This window comes from Protopterus annectens, chromosome 7.part0 (genome assembly GCF_019279795.1).
Source record: "Protopterus annectens isolate FY-2018-M chromosome 7.part0, PAN1.0, whole genome shotgun sequence".
Lineage (NCBI taxonomy): Eukaryota > Metazoa > Chordata > Ceratodontiformes > Protopteridae > Protopterus > Protopterus annectens.
In genome coordinates, this window is record NC_056739.1 from 268686273 (window position 1) to 268707771 (window position 21499).

The following is a 21499-nucleotide window of genomic DNA, read 5'->3' on the forward strand; positions in this document are numbered from 1 at the left end:
GTATGGGAAGTCTATTCCAGAGCATGGCCAGTCTCTGGGTTATAAACGTGTCCCTCCAGCATGTTCCTCATCAGGTCTAGAAGACATCCATTTTCAACATCTACTCATAAGAGTCTACTTGACGTCTTCAGCCTGTGTGCAAATACATTTTTTGAGAAGGAAAGTAAGTGGCTGTCAAAGTTATGCCTATGGTTACCTGACATACTGCCCCCATGTTTGGTGGCGTGCCACATTACAACAGGGTGGTCTGTCATGATCAGAAGGAACCTTTTTTCCCCAAATTTTGCTGAAGGCCTTCAATGTCAGAATAGCAGTCATGACTGCTTTCACGTTTACAAGCTTCCTCCTTCATGTTTTGGTCCTAAATCCTCTGAACTTGACATGTGCCAATGTGGGTCCCAGACTACAGCACACTGGGAGTTTAGGATTACAATTTGCTTTGCAACTCTGAAAGCAATCAGTCTACTGTGGAGCTCTCCTGCCACCACAAGATCTCTTGCTTAATGCAAGAGACTGAGTGAATCATAGTATACAGAAGCTGGTGTGTTGACTTCACCTGTTTCTGAGGAAACATGACAACGTTATGTGAAAGAGGACTAGTGGCATATCACCATTAGTACACAGGAAGCCATGCATTCTTGCATTCTGAGAAACTTCCTGAATGATACGGTCTCCTGAAGCATACTAAAGAGTAAAGGGTCATAGAGGAAACTTGGTCTTCTGTGAGAAAAGCACCCTTTGTAGGTTCACATCTAAACGTGCCCACAAGACATGTGTAAGGATAGAGCCTAGCATCTCTCTATCCTGTACAACCTACTTGAATGAGATTTCTCCAAATAAGGAGGAATGTGAATGCCCTTTGCCCCTAGTGAAGGCTAGTGCTGCAGCCCAGTATTTGGTAAAGACCCTAGGTGCAGTAGACAAGCCAAAGTGCAAAGAAGTGAACAGTACCCTTCCCCCCTGCAAACCTTAGGCACTTTTTCTTTTTAGGCAAAGGGGATATGCAACTATAACAGTTTTTAGATCTAGTGCACTGACGAGTGCTTGAAGAAACAGCAGTGGGAGAAAGCTTGCAAGTGTTAACATTCTGAACCTAGAAACAATTAGTAAATTTGCTTAGATGTGACATCCAGAATGGGTCTTCATCTGCCTTGTTTTCTTGGTGTCATGAAAATGTCAGTAGTTCCTCAAACATTTCCCTCTGCACAGGTGGCATCACACTGTGCTGACCTTTTGAAACTGGAGTAATTCCTCAACACGTTTGAATGTTTTGAAATGAAGCTTGTAATCCTGTAGGAGAATGTTCAGGACCCACTGGTTCTCAGCAATGTTTTTCCAGTTCTGAGCAAAGGCTAAGCATCCATTACTCTTCTACAATGGAGGATAAGGGAGAAGGGGAAGAACATGGTTGGGGTCATGACCTTAGTTAGGTTTCCCTTTAGGTCTTGGTTGTTCTTTTCTTCATTTTCCCTTTACCTGACTTTTTGTCTCACTTAGGATACAAGGGCAGAGATTTAGATGTTTAACACCAGCTGAATTTTGATACCTGGGCTTGAAAAAACAGCTTAAAAGATACACAAGTTATGTACTCACCATAATGAGGGATCTGTGTTGTCCATTTTCATTCTTTCTCAAATGATAGGGCTCTGATCCAACTTTGCTGCTTTCACTAGATTCATGGATCCAAATCTTGAGCTCCTCTCTTACCCACAATGCCCCAACAACCTAACATACCTCAGATCAAGTTTGCTACCCTAGGAAACAGTTTATTCTATGCAGAATCAATTAAGAAGCAGCAGAGGTAAAACTGGAGCTCAAACACGGCGATGGGTTCTCAAGAAAAATCCCTTGCGTCTCCTCCAGGAAGAATGGGAAGGGAGAGGGGGGTTAAAAGGTTGGAAAGTTGAAAAAGAATGAAAATGGACCACACAAATCCATCATTATGGTGAGTACATAACATTTGCATCTGATGATGTCATTTTCATTTGCTCCTCAAATAATGGGACAGAGTCCCCAGCTAGATGAATCATGAGTGATCCTCATGGAAGGATATTTTGGAATACTGCAGAGCCAAAAGTCATTCTGTTCCTAGAAATCAAATCCCATTTGCAATGAGCAATAAAGGTATGAGCACTGGAGCAAGTGGCAGCTGCACAAATATCATTTATCGAAGCTCTTGAAAAAAAGGCCGAAGAGGTTGCCATAGACCTCATTAAATGTGCTCTTGGTGGCTTAGGAAAAGACAAACACCTCTGTTTATAGACAAAGGCTTTTGCACTCAGTCAACTAGGTGGCACAAGTCACTTAAAAAAGGAGACAAAACAATTGGCCAGATTTTCTTAAATCTTGGTTCGATGAAGATAAAAATGAAGTTGTCCAAGTACATCCAAAAGATGAAGTGTAAATTAACCTTTACTGGAAAATGTTGGTAAGAGAACTGGAAGGGTAATGATCGGATTAATGTTAGATTCAGAAGCCACCTTAGATAAAGTGGATAGATTAGTACATAGACCCACCCTATTCTTATGAAAATAAGGGTAAGGAGGCTGGGAGAAAAGGGCCTGGAACTCGCATACTCATCTAGCTGACATAATGGCAACAAAAAAATGGTCCTCCAGAACACCCATTTTAGGCTTGATTTGGTGGAAGGCACAAATGGACATTGGGTCAAACTTTGAAGTAAGATAAGCAAGTCCCAAAGAGGAGTGGGTTCCTTAATTGAAGGTTTTGGACCATTTGGAAGCCAAAGCAGTGTGATTTCATCAGAATGAAAATCGGAAATGGCAGCCAGCTGGACTTTGATGGTAAAGAGCTAGCCTCCTCTTTCAAAACGGATGCTAAAAATCTACGACTTCAGAGACTGGGGCAGAAAAATAATCCACATCTCTCTAGATGGCCCAAATAGAAAATCTCTTCCCATTTACTTTTGTAAACCTTCCTAGTATAAACCATTTGAGAGGACAAGATTATGTCAAAACAGGGAAGAAAGCCTGGGCTGTCTAGCCATCACTGGAACTAAATAAACCATGCAGTTAACTTAAGGCCTATTGTCTGGATGAGCTACCCCCATCATCGAATGAAATAGGTCTCAACTGGGGTCCAGTATCCAGGGTGGATATAGAAGATGAGGCCACAGAAAGGGAAAACAGATTTGACGAGACCAAAAGCGTCAGTGAGGATAACAGTGCTCTTCAACCAGTAGGCTAGCTGTAGAAACTTGGGGAGAAGATGTAATGAGGGATAAGCATAGAGACCAGGGGGCCAACTGTGAACTACAGCATCTCTCAGACTCCCACAGAGGGGGAAATCAGGGCAAAGAACCTGCTACACTTGTTCAGTGGGAAGCAAAAAGATCACAACATGGCTGATCCCATCAATGGGAAATTCCACCACTTTGACACAGAGACCAGTTGTGAGGCATCAGAATGGTTCTTAGTTTATCTGCAAGCACAGTGGATTTCCCTAGTTTATGCATTGCTATGCGAAAGCACCCAGAACAGAAGAGATCACCCACTACCACACATGGGTTGCCTAGCGACAAAGAGGATAAGACCAGTTTCACCCCTGCTTCTTGATGTACCAGACCACAGACATTGTCTGACTGGATCTCAATTGTCCTGGAGGGTAGAGCATCTTGAAAGACCTCCAACGCTAGGACAGCACTCATGAAGGACACTGCCATGTAAACTGGCCTCTTGAGGGGACCATGTACCTTGGACATGCCACACCCCAGATGGGAGGAGTCTGTGGTTACTGTGGCTACTTGGAGGGTAAAAAAAATAAAGGAGGGCCAAGAGAAATTTCATACAAACAGATCCATCAATGAAGGTGTTCCTTGCAAACTTGTGTAATCCTGACTGGAGTGTACAAAGGCTACTGAAAAACTGACCACTGAACGGACAGAGTCCACTGTAGAATCTACATATGTTTTCTGGCTAATGGAACAAGTTACTGTTGCTGCCATGGACTAGACGTGCTACAGGACAGGAATGTAAAATCCATTCCTTTACCTGAGATCTGAGGGTTTGTACTCTTGCTGGAGGGAGATGCGCTATTGGTACAAGTCTAGTTGAGCACCTATGAACTTCTAGGTTCTGTGCAGAAGTGAGCTGCGACTTGTTGCCCAGATGGTGACAACTGGACCAATAGTACCTTGCTTGTTGAAATAGATGCCTGGTTGGAGCAGTTAGGAGCTAGGTGTCTAGATAAAGTAACACTTGGAATCCAAGCATTCTTAGGTGAGCTGCTACCATTGCCATGCATTTGGTAAAAATCCTGAGGACTGTGGCGAGACCGAATGGCAGTGATCTGAACTAACAAATCACCATCTCCCCAGCTGGAAGCACATTTATCCTCTGAAGTGCCTATTCATTTTGATGTGGTAGTATGCATCATGAAGATCCATCAAGCACACCAATCTTTTCGCAAACAGGTTAAAGGGACTGAACTGTGACCATCCAGAACATTGAATATTTTAGGCACTGGTTTAATTTACCAAGATCCAAAACGAGCCTCAAGTCTGGCATTAAAAAGAATTTTTAATAAATTCCGGACCTATTCTAGCCTAAGGGGGACTTCTTGGAGGACTCTTTCTAGCAGCGTCCTCATTTCCAGAGCTACTGATTCCCTTTGATAGGTTCATAGATAGCCTAGTACCTACCTATGAACCTATAGGCCCAAGGGCCTACGTAAGCCTAGCCAACAAGGTTCCCTGGCTTATGCCACCCAAGAAAGTTATTTTCCTGTGTCAAAGTCGAGCAGAGACACAGAAGTGATCCCCGGGGTGTATTTCTGATTTCCCATCCACTCAAGATTTTTCTTGAGTGCTAATGAAGAACTTTGCTTGACATAGATGGGTAGCCTCTTCCAGAGTATGGGAAGTCTCTGGGACAGGAATCTATCCCTCCAGCATGTCCTGTTTATTGTGGTGACAAGGTTTAGGTTCCTAGAGTGTGTAGCTCGGAGGGATTGGGATTTCTTTAGGTGTAGCATGTCCAACAGCTCTGGGTTTGGCATAGCTTTATATGTTAGGCAGAAATCACCTCGTAGTAGGCGATATGCTATGGAGTACAGCTGGAGTTTTTGAGGAGGTCAGTGTAGGGCATTTGTTTTAGGCCCGTAATCCTCTTTGTGAGGTACTTCTGTGGCCTTTCCAGCTGCTGCAGATGTCTTGTGAGGTACATTCTAAAAGGGGCATTGTACTCTATAATGGGTCTAATGAGTGTCGAGTAGAGGGGAACAATGACCTCTTTTCCTGGATGAGAACCCTTTTATGATGAGCAGTGCCACGCTGAAGGACTTCCTGACTACTGAGGCGATGTGACTATCAAAGGAGAGACTTACTGTCCAGCTGGTTCCCAAGGTTACATCACATATTCGGTGTTAGATTGCTGCCTATGTGGTAGTTCATGGGTACATAGTTTTTACCAAAGGGGATGACACTGCACTTTTTGGCATTGAGCTTGAGGCCATGGCAGGCCTCTGTCTGATGTGGGAGGGATTTCACTATGGGACTGGACACAGTAGTTTCTAGTGCATCGTGTGTTAGCCCCCTCTGTGTTAGCCCTGTACTCAGAGAAGTAGATACCAAACAGGAGGGTCCCAGACAGGAACCTGTGTGGTACCTCCACTTGTCACTGCTTTTCAAGTTTTTTTGAGTCAGTTTGCAAGTTTTACAGTGTGGGTTCTGTCAGTGAGCCAGTTGGCAGCCACATACCTACATTAGGGATTTATACCTAGTTTAGTTTTTAGCTATATTTGGAGAATGGGGATGGGTATCAAAAGCCTTGGCGTCAAGATAGGCTGTGTGAACCACCTTACCCCTCATCTCCAGCTTGGTGACTGCCTCAAAGTGTTCAGGAGTCATCAGGAGGCTGCATCTCGCCCTTTCACAAACCTGGGTGGGTTGGATGGGTGGGTTTGGAGGTTACCAATGTCTTTGTTGTGTTTATATGTTCCATGGCATGGCTCCCCAGGCTCCAGGGCGTCATCAGGCTAATAGGTCGACAGTTCCCCCAGCTCCCAGTTGTGGCTTGTTTTGTTTGTGGAGTGTGACCCTGCACTGGGCACACACCACCTGATCTTGAGCTAATGAGGCTATGGTGAAAAATTGTGCTTAAGTGGGGGGAGCCAGTTAGTTTCTGAAGTTTGTAAAATGCAGCCTGGGATATTGTCCCGGTCTGTGAATGCTGTGTTTTTTGGCTTTAAGTGTGCAGCTTTACCTGTATAGTTGTGGATGGGGACTCTGCATTCTTCCTCCCTGACAGATATGGGCCCTTGTGGGAGGGAGGAGGAAAGTTAGCACTGAACCTATCTGCCAGGATGTTGCAATAACAGTTGGTTCTGTAATTTCCGTGCCATTGTGCTGTAACTCAGAGCAGATCTGATCTGGGTGTTGCCATGAGATTTCTTGACAAATAATAGATGCTGTGGTTTTTCCTGAATTTAGTGGCAATTTGTTTGTGTAGCTAGCTTTGGAGGATCTTATGAGGGATCTCAGCTTCTTATTGAGGCTGACCAGGGAGCTCCTCCACTCATGGTATTTTACTTTTCTGCAACAGTTTCTTCCCCCTTTTTTTTTTTTTTTTTGAGGATAGCGTCTTGGTTCTGTTTGGGATAGCATGAACCCTGCACTCGTGTACGTGCTTATAGAGTGCATTTGTGTAGGATTCAGCAATTGTAACTGTATTGTCCATCTGCCTGGGTGTCATGAAGTTCACCACTTCTGTCTGAAGCATGAGGTTGGCTTTGGAGAAATTTTTTACTGTGGTTTCCTTAGTTGGGGGGGGGGGGTGGGATGTGGATATCAAGGGTGATTAGCTTAAGGTCGGATTGGACCAATGAGGAGTTGACTTCAGGTGTGGAACACCGGTCACTGATGTTGGTAATGACTAGGTCTAGGATACTGTTGCCCCTGGTGGAGGTGTGGATAAGTTGATCCAGGGCATTGGAGTTTATGAATTCCAGAAAGTGTTGAGCTAAGGAGATGGCACACGAGTAGTTGTCCTAGTTAATGGTGTGTTGTTGAAGTTGCCCATTATTAGGATGTTTGGTTGAACCCTAATATTTTCCAATACATCAAGAAAAGAGGTGTGGGAATCCTGGGGCATGGTGGGGGATCTGTAGCAACCTACAATTTGGATTGCAGTTTTGCCCAGAGTTCGTTGCACTTGGATAACCTCGGATGCATTATGCTGAGCAACTAACCTGGAGGTGTGGATATCCTTAATGAATATGGACACACCTCCGCCTTTGGTATTTTGGTCCAGGTTACATGTCCGATAAGTGTGGTATTAGTTATAGCCTGGTAGTGCACGGGTGCTCTCTGCAGCCTTGAACCAGGTCTCGATCACTGCACAGATATCGATGTTCTCCATTTTAAGGAGCACCTCAGGTGAGTGCATTTTGAGATTTAGACTTCTAGCATTGAGTAGCATTACCCTCAGTTTTTGCTTGCCTGTTCCTGTTACAGTGGTGAATTTTTTATTTGAACCTTGCCTAAAAAAGGCACTATAGGGGCAGCAAGAGCCTTAGCCAGTAGCCGGAATCCAAAGGGCAGGCCATCTGTGGCAAAGCATCGTGGTCTGTCAACCATGTCATCCCAAGCAGACAGATACTGGGATCCCCTTAGAATGACACCAGAAGCTTAGCCAATTGAAGTCAATCATTTTGTCCTTCTACTGCGGTATCATTCTGGGTGATGGCAGAATGCTACTCAGGCTAGGGTCATACCTGCCTGGGCTACAAGATCGGAGAGCTCTTCCATGTCTCTTTTCATGTAGCCCAGGGAGGTACGTCTCAGGTCATTCAAACCAACATGGACAATGACAATGTCAAATTTGTACTTGCTGTGGAGTGACCTGAGTGCATGGGTTATGTGGCGGATCCTGGCACCAGACAGGTAGCTGACAGTAACCTTCTTGTTTAGCCTGGTGAGTGGGACATCAGTGTGCCTGACTATAGAGTTACCTATGACTAGTGTGTTGGGTACGTTGTTTTGCCTTACTGGCTGTGGTTGAGTGGCACACTGAGTCTGTGGGCTGTGTGTCATTTCAGCTGTGTTGGGGGATGGAGGTTGCTTGCATTTCTACTTTGGACGTCTCTGTTGCTTAGACAGATTACTATTGAGAGCCTCCGCAAATGTTTTTGTGTTACTGTGTGTGGATTTTGGTGGTGTAGATTTAGTGAGACTATGTGATGAGTGTGGTGTGGTGCAAATATTTACCTTCTCCTCATGACTGTCAAGTTCAGTCTTGGTTGGAGAGAGCTTTACCTCCAGTTTGGCTAGATAAGTGCATCTCTCTCACAGGTTGTAGTGTTGGGTGGTAGGAGAAGAGGGCTGTCTGTGTACATGAAGCAATTTCTATATTGCCTCAAGATGCCCAGATTCATCAGATAGACAGGAGAGAACACTGGGAATTGACCCTTGGACATGCCTGAATAAAAAAAACTATTTTTCTCCAGATAAGTGAGGAAAGTGAGTACAACAGCGTTTTTTTCTCTAAGCAAGTGAGAAAAGTACAAAAACTGTTTTCCTCTAGGTAATGAGGAAGGTTGAGTGCTATAGTAATTAGTAGCTTATCTAGTGTTTACAAGTTCTGAACAAGTGCTAAAACTAAGAATCTGTATCTGCACTAGACGAGTTACAGGACAGAAACAAGTGCAAATGCAGGCTTTCAAATCAAAAAGTTGAGAGATGGAAGAGATTGCCCAAACAGCCAATAACTACAACTTCTGGGCCAGGCCAGAACCACTCCTAATGTGGTAGACTGGTTACCTAGTGCTTACCACTCACACTGGTAAGCTAGAAAGCTTCCCTCCACCACAAATACTTGGGGGGGATGAGAAGCTTACATACAGTCCTGGATACAGCAAATCTGCATCCGGAACACTAGTTACAGGAAAGGTAGGCAAACAGGCTTACAGTTCTTTATTTTTTTCACAGACCAGTAGTAAAACCAATTCACATGCAGTGCAAGCTAGCACATGAGTATGTAGCAATATTAGACCAAACAGTTTAAAAAAATGCAATTAAATTAAAAATGATTAAAAGCAAGTGCAGAAAGAGTTTATTAGGTAGAATGTGGTACAGAGATGGAACTGGGGGACTGCCTCAAATCATATCTACAGCAGGGTAGGCAACTGCAAAAGCCACCAAATTTAAACTACAAGCCAGAAATAGGGAGGGTGGATGTGACAAAACAGTTTCAACAGAGATCTAAGCAACAATTAAACTCTAAAACCAAAATAATACACTCAGCTCTGTATATTTGCAGATAGACTGGAAGGCGGTCTCTCAGAACACAGGTTCTAGCAATTAAATGCTTTTGATGCTTTTGCAAATGATTGGGTGGAACATTGGGGATCTTCCTCATTTTTATGGGGGAGGGAGGATTTGTAAAAATGATATGAAACAACCTCTGGATGTGGTCTTCTGCACCAAAGTATGCAGTCATGCACTCCCAAGTGTTCTCTAACTGCCTCCAGAGAAAAGCAGGCAGGCAACCTTTCAGGAGTGCTGACAGGATCCATCAGAAAAGGAACTCCCGAAACAATGGTTTTGCGGACCACCCCTGCGAGGATGATATCTTCCGTTACAGTTCTCCTCTCTGAATCTAGAGAACCATCTCCTCAAGTCTTGGAAAGGACCTTGGGACTTGCAAAACCATTTTTTTCCTACATCCTCAAGTTTATGAAAAGAGTCTCCAAGGAGCAGAGAAACATATTCCAATGGCAGACAGGGTCTTTCCTTCTTGGTCACTTCTGGAGAGAGTTTCCTTCACCTTTGGGCTGAACAGAAAAACTCTACCAAAAGGAGCACTGATGAACAAAGACTTAAAGCTCCAAAAAAAAAATTGCACAAGTGCAACCAGGCATGTCTGCGGACTGCTATGCCTGAACCAGCTGCCTTTGAGGTATCCTCTACAGCACAAGAAATCAACTTTATGGATGCGTTAGATATAGACTGAAGGGTGGCCATTTGTAAGAAACCTTACTCTGGTCCTTCACAGACATGGACCCTGAAAGATTTGGAAAGCTCCTTCAACAAATCTTTTTGTAACCTGGTAGAGTGTGCCCCAAATAATTCAACAACCACAGGGCAAAGGTTGTGGAGATGTAGATGGGCCTCCCAAATCAATATAAAGCTCTAGAGTCCATGTTAGGGGGATGGACAGATGTGCTCTACTCTGTGAGCTTTTTCTTGGTAGCTGCTCTAGAGACCTCATCAGTGGGACGGTATGGTGAGGTATCGGAAGTGACAGGGGAATCCCTAGAGACTGACTGGAGACTTGTTTGGGTAGGCTGTCCTAGCATGGTAGAGGTAAGAGACACAGAACTCATACCAGATGGTGAACAGAAATAGGATCCGAAGGGAGCAAAGATGTCCTTTCTCTAGGCAGACAGAAAGCCCTCTCCACTACATCAAAGGCAGAGGTCCTATGAGAAAGAGGCCAGCAGCACCAGAAGTGAAGACCCCTGTGCCTAGCCTGAACTCCCCCCAGATCCCCATCTGTCTGAATTGAGCTATCCAGCGCCAAGGACCGCTCCGATAACTTCGGAGCCCCCCCACCCAAATCAGCATCAACGAAAGCATCAGAGGCTGACATAGGAACATGGTTAGAGTCGAAGAAAGACCTGTCTCCATATCCGAAGAGGACACCTTCAAGGATCTCGGATCCAAGGGCTCTGAAGCTATGTGATGGATTGGAAAAGGGGATACAATTACTGGGTCAGTGGAGAGCAGATTCACGGATCCAATGGAAGAAAAAGCCGAGATTACACCTATCTGGATCTGAACACTGAGGAAGTTCTTCATTTATCTACTGCTGCTTCAGACAAGGATGGAGGAACTAAGACAGGAGCTGGTAGATGGTGGCCTGGAATGTCTCCTTGGAGTTTCTTGAAAAGGTGACTGTAGCCAAGGAGAGATTGGCTCCAGTGAGATCTGTAGTGACTAGACCAGAGGCAATCAGAACCTGTCAGAGATTTGGGATGCATGGCTAGGCTTAAAAGGGCCCTTGTGGTCATTACCCTAGTAAACACTTATGAACTTTGGCTTCAATGAAGCAGGATCCAAAGGTGTCAGATCAGACTTTTTAAATTTTCCTAAGAGGCTCAGAGGACAGAGCAGATGCGGTAGAATTTTCCGGTGACTCAGGGTCCTTATCCTTTGGGGCCAATTCAGGCTTCTCCCTTTCAGATCTCTTGGAAGGGGGTTGAACCCCAGTAGCTACAGCAGAAGAGGAAGAGGGAAGGTGGCCTTTCAGCACTAACTAATTTTTCCAGTCACTAACAGCCCTGGAATTGAAACCAGCACAAATAAAACAATGATGTTCTAAATGGGCAGCACCCAAAACAATAGAAACATTCCTTGTGGGCATTGGAATTGGGAATCTTATGACCACAGGAAGTGCATTTGTTTTTAAAACTGGTTTGGTTTATCTGCCGTGTTAAGTAAATAGAGAGAGGAAGAGGTGGTTTACTAAAGCACAGATGTACCAACAATGGTATCAAAAAATATCCTCAGGACAGTAGGAAAGAAAAGATTACGCAAAAAGCAAAAGTACCCACAATGGTACTTTGTAGAGTACCCAAATAATAACACGGTAGGGAAAGTGCCTAACATAAAGCACTCAAACTATTCAGAAGTAAGGGAGATATGGCGGCCAACAAGATCAGAGGTATGCTGTGTTGGTGGGGCACTATGGGTAAGGAGGAGCTCAAGAGTTGGATCCATGAATCTACTGAAAGTGCCTGAGCTGGATGCGAGACCTAAAAGTTGAGGAACAAATGAAAATTACATCAGATTACATGGTTTCCACCACCTTCTCCAACCACGAAGTCACATTCAGAAGGGGATCTAAAGAGATCCTCAACCAGGGATACTTTAAGGAGCTATTTTTACATGGTCTGGTAGAGACAGAGTCCTCAACCAGGCATGTGTCTGAATCACAGATCCTGTAGCTGCTGCCCTATGATACACCCATAGCATTATATCCACACTGTCTGGATTAGTAGGCCACCTAAACAAACAGAACAGTCACTAGAAACCACACCACAGCTGGATCAGCCAGAAAGTTCCTGCACAGGAATTTATGAGAATCCTCAACTGTTTAACAGCTGACAGGCCTCCTAGGAGAGACTGTTTGTGTGTGTGTGTGGGGGTGATTTGGCACCAAAGATGCATTGGCAAGCATGCTCCAGGTCATCCATACCTGGCATTATAGGAAGTACCCTAAGATAAGGCATGTCATACATTAAAGCTCTATATTTGAGAAGGGCTTTTGAATACTTGTCTTTCACTGGTACTCCATCTTATGAAGGGGTTGGTACTCCATCTTATGAAGGGGTTGCTGAAAGCTAATGTGCCCTCAGTGTCAGATTCATAAGTGTCAGGAGAATGGATTTGTTCCGGACAAGCTAAGTCATCAGCTTCAGAATCAGGCGCATCAGAAAGGTAGAACTTTTTTTTTTTTTTGAAGGTACATCAGAAACTTGCGGTATGCCAGCGCTGACTGCCTGCATATTAAAAAACAAACAAAAAAAAAAAAAAAAAAAAAAAAAAAAAAAGAAAGATGAGAAACCCTCAGCTAGTTGAACAAGTTGCTGGGAAGAAACCTGGAAAGTAGAAGTGTCAGAGGCCCTGCCTGACTTGGGTAAGCTGGCTGCCACCTGCTTAAGACTTCGGTGCTTCATTCCTCAAGACTTCAAAGTCACTCTTGAAACCTTGGGCCGCATGTCGGAGACCAACTTCTATCTGGTTTCTGGGAAACTCCCTGTGAAAGAGACTATGGAAACACTACCCTCCACTTTGGTAATACCAACAAGAGCTTCCATCTAGGAGGACAAAGAAAATGTTGATGTTATGGTAGCCTGTACAGTGGTCAAGCCAGAAGCTCTGGCTGAAAAAGACTCCAGAGATAGAAATTGTGAAAGATTCAATGCATCTGGAATCACTGGATACACAAAGACTGGAGTTATCCAAAGATGTTCTTAATCTCCCAATGCGAGTCTTCAGGCTTTTTCTTGGAATGCCTAGGGGCATCCGCAAATGCAACAGCAGCTTGGAACAAAGTACATGCACCCCCCCCTCTTCACTGCAAAATACAGAACAGATTAGTGTCCTACCTATTCCTTAGGGTGAGACCAGCACAATGCAAACATGCAAACACACCACACTCTAGACTGAGAAAAAACACATGGAGAAATCTTTAAGCAGAATTGGTTTCCCACAAACAATGCAATTACATATGTTAGATCTAGAACGGAATTCACATGAGATCTCTACTAAACACACAAAACATGAAAAAATCCCCTTATGGATACATAAGTATTTTAAAAGCAGGCTGACCAAAAGACCAACAGCATTCATTCTTAGCAAACTGTGCAGCAAGAAAGATCTTAAGATGACAGCAGACAATGCAAAGGATACAGCAAAACTGAAGTTCCCAGAACAAAAAAAAAAAACATCTGAAGTCAGCTTAAAAAAATGTTTGCTTTGACCAAAGATCTATACTCTGAAAACTCACCGCTGCATCAAACTGCAACTGGCACTGTCTAGCATGATGCCAAGACAGTTCTGGTTCAAAGATTAGTACTAGGTTAATTGCCCTTGTGGGCCATTTTAAGCCTAGCCAGTTACCCCATGTTAGAATCAAACCCTGCACTTTTGTCTCTCTAAGGTAAAAACCTTAACCTTTTTGGCAAACCCCTACCGATGGTGAATTTGAAAGCTACTACGAAGAGGGTTCAATATCAACAGCTCAACTCCAAATAGCATCCAGAGAGAAAGACCTCCTCAGTGCTAACCAACTCCAACATTTCTAAGATGCATGTCAGTCCAGCCAATGAACTTGGGGTCAAGAAGACTAATCAACCCTACAGATGAAATACTAGCCTAAGAGGGCTTCTATACATAGGACCTAGATGATGAATAGTATGCAGAGTATGGTCTCAAAAGAACCCTGAATCTAAAGCTGTTACAGAAGTCAAAGCAAGGTAGGAAGCACCTCAACTGAGTCAATCCCACACAAGATCACAAATGACACCAAAGCCAGACTGGAGTGAAAACAGGTTGCAAAAGACTCTTTTCAGCTCAGTGCAAAACTGTCCTAGAAGTGCTGCGTCAGCAAAAATAAACACAGGTCAGTGTCAACATCCACACATTTCCCTAGGCAGCTCAGAAATCATACAAATCTCACAGACTGAAGAATGCAAACACAGACATCCACATAATCATAATTGTATTTAACTGCATACGTACTGACTTTGATGACAGTCTGGGTAGTCTAGGCAGTTTTTTGTACCATCAATTACATCTTCTCTTTTCTGTGAATACAGTCCACTAGATAATGCAGTCTATAGGTTCGCCTTTATACCCAACGAAAATGATGTACAGCCCTTACTACCAAGTCCATCATCTGTCTGTCCTTGTTGCTGGAATAGTATTTTCAAAGCACCAGTCTGGACCCTTTCAAAACATCCAGGGAAATTACCAGAGAACACACAAATGCAAACATTCTTTGTGTGTTTTTTTTTTTAAACATATGTACTTGCAATTTTTTACAACCCTGAAAAAACAGACATCCTGAGCCTACAGCTGTGAGTTCAAATCAACCGAGGCATTACCAAAAGATATACTGAAAGAGTAGTACTGGCCCAAGTTCCTCACTACTCAAAAATTCCACATCTTATTATCTTCAATGAGTGACTTACAATTCTTTTACTCCAACTTAAAATGTTCTCAGTGTTGCTCTACAGGACATATTTTCAGAGGGTGTACCAAAAGAAAGCAACTCCATCTATATTATCCATGAAGAACAGATATGACCAGAGTAAGCCAGGTCCTTGCATTCATTTAAATGGGCACTCAACTTCAGGGAGGGACTCTTGTCAGTACAAGCTGAACCTAAAGTTAAGGGCATTCTGAGGAAAATGTAGGGTGCATCATCTTTTTTGCTGTGACAAACTTGCTGAGCGAATCACTTGCAATCAAAAATGTATGGGGCTGGAAATGAGTCACAGATGCATACGTCATCTGAAATGGAAATCAGACCAAAAAGGTACCAGGATGAAAGTCAGTCAAGCTTACTCTTAACGCTTACCAAATATCAATGTTTTAGCAATGGAAAGATCTTAAAAATTTGCAAACAAATTAGCATACATCAGAACATTAACAAAACAAATGAAATGAATAAACAGAAGAAACGCCACATTTGGACTCTCCATGTCTTGGATAAAAAAGGGTAGGACTGTCAAAGTAAAGTAAGGAACGTGCGTTCTCCAGTGGTGTAAGCCTTGGTCTGGCCCTCTATAGGAATGACAGGATCAGCATTCAGCTGTAACACACAAAATCACACACAGTCTGGTTAATTTGGACACTACTGCTGTACTGTCGGATTCCAAATGAGCTACAACAGGCAGAAAAATGTGTAAAAACAGGCACACTAGGGTGCAAGGCTTTACTTCACCAAACCGGATTGCCCTCAAGCTTTTGCAGGGGGCCAAGAGTCACTGAACCCTCAAGCTTCTCGTCACTTGAAATCTTTTCAAACTAAAGATGTAGGATTGTGCTTTTTAAAGTGGTGCTTCAATTTTTACTTGCCAGAATCACTAGGGGAAAGTTGTTTCTCCACAGAGGGGACAGATGTCCCTTAACAACAACAGAATTGGTTTTATATAAATAGCCTGCATGCAGTGGACTCCTAAAAAAATATTTTCCTACTAAAACACCATAGTAGTCACAGGATAATACACAATGGCACTGACCTATAAAAGAAAAGCAACAAAGAGGACAATCTGGCAGAATCGGTCTTTTGTAGGCAAATTTGCTGGTGATCTTTTCTGGTTATTTTACTGGTCTTTGAAAGATCTTTTAAGTTACAATTAAATCAGTATAAACAATAGAGTACAGTATGATGAAATAAATCAGTATTTATAGAAAAAGCAGAAGAAATACCCAGTAAACTGGGTTCTTATCACAATGTTCTGGAAGTCTCCCAGATGAAGCCAATAGATACATCATAACTGAATGACAAAAACAGGAAATGTCACTGGCTGCTCTCTCTTTTCTACTAAACTGCCCACCGATGTTCTTAGGACACACCAACTCCACTGTGGGACATATGAAGCTCTAGAAATCAGGCTGGATAAACAGATACCAATTTGCATCTAATTTCCACACATTCCATATAAAACTGTAAATGTAATCCAAGATGAACTAGAGCTTGTAGAACTCTGAAGCACAGTTCTGACAGACTATCATGCATAAAACTGCATACATAAGTACACACGCCAAGCATAAACACAAAACATGACTTCTATATATTCACTTATACATTCACTGACAAACACACACGTACACAATTTTACACTTACTTTTACTGCCACAACAGCAAAAAAATTGCAATACCACAAGCTGCAAAGTGTAGATCTACAAACTTTCACATGAAAAAAAAAAAGATGCAAAGGTTCTTTTTAAAGTTAGTTGCAATGGTAGTTCTCTGCACACAGAAGGCATACTAATCAACTTACTGTACTAACAGATGTGTTTTAACATGCACAATGACATTATTGTACTCTTACTCTGGTTTTCATAAAAACTCAAGATAAACATCTAAACAAAAAGAACTGCTAAAATCAGCACAAAATCATGTGCAATGTGGAGTGCACTTCCTCTGCAGTCCCTTTACATACCTTTTTGCCATTCTCTTTGCCATCCTCATCTATATCAGTGCTGCTATCAGAGTCAACAGTATCTGCCTTCATTGCCAAGTTGAATCTTTCATTGTCAGACTCTGATAAGAACCAAAGATCATCTGTGGTATCAGAGGCTACTGCAGTGTCACCATTCTGAAAGTGTGAAACAACAAAACATTACTAAAGACAATTATACTACATGCAAAGTCTTTCAGATAGATTCTATCCACATTCACAAGGTACTTTAAGGAGAGCAAAGACATGGAGTCGAGTGCTACCAATACAGAGAGCAGCAAAATAACTACATGTTGAAGGACAGTTCAGCGGCTAATGTAACTACTACTACAACTTCAGTCCTTTAAAATCCAACATTATGTATTCAAGAACAGCACCAAATAAAATAGGGGTATTCTAAGGCTATGACAAAGTCAGACTTGACGTATGTAAAACCATACAGCAATTACCACCTTATTTAAAATCAAATGTGATGCCAAACTTCAAGTCAGTAAGGAACCAAACATAACTGAAGTCATACAGATTCTTATTAACAGTTATGTTTTCCCTGTTAACCAGCTGAAAAAGGTGAAAAATAGTAGAAAATGAAGAATGAGACATTATCCACTGGTCACTACATCCACATAAGCTCTACAACACATTGTTTTCGAGCAATTACTAGGAAAATGACAGAGCTAATACCTTTTGACTTAAGTTAGGCCACGTTAAACAGTGACCCAAAGGGAGAAAAAAAATTGCGTCTTACCATAACATTCCATTTGTGTTGATCTTCATTCATTCATTACATGTGGGTTCGGAACAGACACTCTGTTCCAACTCAGCCATTTACCAAGCCCGTGCCAGCCAGAAAACTCTCGAGCTAGGCATTACCCATAGTGCCCTTCTCCATATTACCTCAGATCGAGTTTGCCCAGAAGATAGGACAATTTATAGAAAGGAGAGGAAAGCGGAGGCTTTCTCTAAGAAAGTACCTTACCAGGAGTGGAAGGACCGAAACCAAACCTTCAAGAGCCCTTGGAGAGGGATGGAGGGGGGGGGGGGTTGTAATGAATGAAGATCAACAACACTGATGGAACGTTATGGTAAGACGACAACTTTATCTGATGTTGATAATCTTTATTCATTCCTTACATGTGGGACAGAGTTCCTAGCTACCTGTTTCCTGGAAGGCCCTAAGGAAGAATATTTCTGAGTACCATTGAGCCGAAGGAAGCTCTTCCCATAGAAATCATATCCAATTTATAATGCATAATAAATGTATGAGGAGAGGCCCATGCTGCTGCTGCGCAAATGTCATCCATGGAAGCCCTGGAATGGAAAGCTACAGAAGTTGAAACTGACCTTGTCGAGTGTGCTTTAATTCTTGCCGGAACATCCATCTTATTTTCATGATATATGTAGGTAATGCAATCTCTAAACCATTTGGATAGGGTAACTTTAGCTACTGCTTTCCCCATCTTAGGACCAGAATAGGCAATAAATATTTGGTCAGATTTTCTAAAGGACTTGATCTTTTCAAGAGTTGTCTGTGAACGTCAAGCAAATGAAAAACTATATTTCCCTTTATTAGACAATTCTGGGAAAAATACATGCAGGTCTATAGTTTGGATAATAGCTAGATCAGAAATTACTTTCAGGAGAAATGAAGGGTTTGTTCGTAAAGATACCCTATCCTTGTGAAAAATCAAATATGGACGCTTCATACTCAAAGCTTGTAATTTAGATATATGTCTAGCAGATGTAATAGTGACCATGAACAAGGTTTTCCAGGATAAAAATTTCAAATCACATGTGGCTGCAGGTTCAAAGGGGGAACTGGTTAAAGACTGTAAGACCACTGTCATGTCCCATGGTTCAACTGGTTATTTTAAAGGGGGCTTGATCTGCAGAACTCCCTTTAGGAAGGTTTTACAGAATGAGAAATTAATAAATTATGAAGAAAGCCATTATGGAAGCTGGATATCGCAGATAGATGGACTTGGTAATAACTGGCTCCCGAACAGAAGCGGAGAAATCTTCTGGAGCGTTTGTCCATCTTTACGTGGTAATACGCATCCTGAAGATCTATACAGCACATCCAATCGTCTTTTCCCAAAAAGGGAAGTATTGACTGTACCGTGACCATCCGGAACTTTGACAAATTTGTTTAGGCTGCTGAGGTCTAAAATAGGCCTCCAGTCCCTTGTTTTTGCACTAAAAAGAATCTAGAGTAAAACCTGGATTTTTGTTGGTCAGACTCTTTTTGAAGCAGCTTTTGAATTTCTATTGCTACAAATTCCCTTTGACTGGGTGGAACATCGGCAATACGCCTGGTTGGCTTTGGTTTTGAAATGAAGGGAATGTGATATCCTCTGGTTATTACCATCTGCACCAAAGAATCTGTGGTTATCTCTTGCCAGGCAAACTGGTACAGAGAGAAACGACCCCTGACTGCCTCCAGAGGCAAGCAATTAGGCCACTCTTCAAGATCGGTGTTAGGGCTGTCCAGAGAAAGAATCTCTGGATCCCTGGTTACATGGACCCCCTCTGCCCCGAAAGGGACGTCTTCTGTTTAAATTACCCCCTCTGCCCCGGAGGGAAAATTCGGCCCCTGTGTCACGGAAAGGCCCTTGGGATTTTCGTTACCACATCTTTCCACTCCTGTTGTTCCTAGAGTAGGTTTTCTGAGGAGAAGAGAAACTGACACCTGCAGCAGACAGGGTCTTACCATCCTTTTCACACCTGGCCAAGGTATCCTTAATCCAAACAGGGATGAGGCCTCTATGAGGGAGTTAAGGAAGGAAGACTTCAAAGGATCCACAAAATCGCATCCAGGCATGGTGTCTAGCCACGACTCCAGCACCTGCAGATCTTGCCGCCCCTTCGGTTGACTGTGAAATCAACCTCATGGACGAAATGGACTTCAGGGTGGCGAGTTATGAGACAACCTTGTCTCGTGCCTCAGACACTGCTCCTGCAAGTGTTTTGGAAAGCTCAGAAATTAAGTCTCTCTGAAGACACGAAGTGTGCCAAGTAGTTCATAGACCTGATTGCAAAGGTCGCTGAAGAAAAGACCCGCTTCCTTATCCTGTCTACTGCCGGAGACTCTGTTCAGGGGATGGACAGTGGAGCTTTCCTCAGCAAGCTCTTTCTTTGTGGCTGATGCCACAACCATAGCATCAACAGGAAAACCTTTGGACCAGTGGGGTTGATCTTATGGTGGGGAGAGCATCTTAACTTGCCTACGTGGGATCGGCTTAATGGCATCAGGTGTCATCCAAGTCCGCTGCACGATGTACTGAACAAGTTCATCTGCAAGGGGGGGGGGGTGTCACCCAGGCGGTAGAGGGTCAGGTTCGGAAAGCCTGCAAGAATAGGTTCTCCTTGGGGGAAGGGGTGCTGGACTTCCAGTCGCTCCGCTGATTCACTATTTCTAGGATGTCCCCAAAGAAGACATCTTTGGGGGAAGCCGTGGAGACCCTTCCCTGTCATCGCAGTCCATATCTGCAGTCAATAATTCCTCAGGGGAATCAACGTATTTCCTCTTGCATGTTTTCTTGCGAGGGACCTCCTTGAGGGGAAACATCAAAAGAGGAACCCGCAGAAGGGGAGCCTTGATGAAGGTTCCCGAACCTGATGTCCAATAGTAGTGAGAGGTGGTAGCTGTGGCTCAGAAGCAGGAGGAGGAGAGGATTCCTCAGACACCAATGGGTCCAACTGGAAGCCAGCTGTGGCTAATGCTCTCAATCGCCTGGAAGGCTGGACCCCCCCCCCCCGAGTAGGGACGAGAGCCCGGAACCAGGGTCACACCCCACCCAGAAAGAGCCAACCCCCAAGGAAGGAGCCTCCAGAAGAGACAGGGCTGCCAAGGCAGGCCAATCTCGGAACAGAGGATGGCCTGTTTCCACAGAAGGTTCAGACCAAAGAGAAGTCTCCTGCACCGAAGCGAGATCCACTATCGGTGCCAAAGCCTCTGGAACTGGGGTAGCGGTAAGTGACAAAACTTCCAAAACCTGCAAAGAGGTTGGAGAAGGAAAATACTGGGGAGTCCTCAGAGCAGGACCCTAGGCTCCGAATGGGAGGGGGGTTCTGAGGAGGAGAAATGCCTCTGGTCCTGGGAAGAAAGTTCATCTCTCGCAGCAGAGGTTGAAAGACCAATATGAAGTTCAGGAAGGGAAAGGACCGGATCAAGAGTTACTATTGTTGGCACAGAGAGGGATCGAGCGGAGGCGGTTTTCATAGTGGTTGTCGGAGCTGAAGTCGGCGCAGACAGAGATCGAAGCAGACGTTGTGGTCGGTGCCGTGGGCAAAGTTAAGGGTGCATTTGTAGAAATCGGGGCAGACTATGCGAGTCAGTGTCAATGAACATACTGCACGGATGAAATCACCTCTTTTGGAGCAGAGATCAGAGCAAAGGATTTCGGCCTTGGAACTGAAGACTCTATGCGATAACTTTGGAACCTTAGGCCTTGGTTCCGATAATTTCGTCTCATGAGGAAAAGTGGGAAGGGACTTGCTCCTCTTTTTATCACCTTTCTTCGGTGGGGGTGAAGCCTCAGTCTCAGAGATTGCCTCCACAAATGGAGAGTTTAATAAACCAGCAAGAAAAAGCTTACTTGTGATCCTTGAGAGTGTGGGAGCTGAATGTCTTACAAATATCACAAGGCGGTTTCTCCGATAAATGAGAAATGCCCAAGAAGAATACACAAGATACATGACTCTCTACATTTGGCATTTTCCTGTCACATTTGTCACATCTTTTAAAACCGGTAGTCATTTTCTTTTCTGACACTTTCCACAAAGAGTA

General features: G+C 43.6%; 1 protein-coding gene across 1 annotated transcript in view; it reads right to left on the minus strand.

Moving 5' to 3' along the window:
- The window catches only part of MDM4 (MDM4 regulator of p53), a 326441-nt gene that overhangs the window by 287881 nt on the left and 17061 nt on the right, over positions 1-21499 (minus strand). The window contains exon 2 of the mRNA XM_044076748.1: positions 16696-16851. Coding sequence (XP_043932683.1) covers positions 16696-16851 — 156 coding nt within the window. The remainder of the gene's footprint in view (positions 1-16695; positions 16852-21499) is intronic.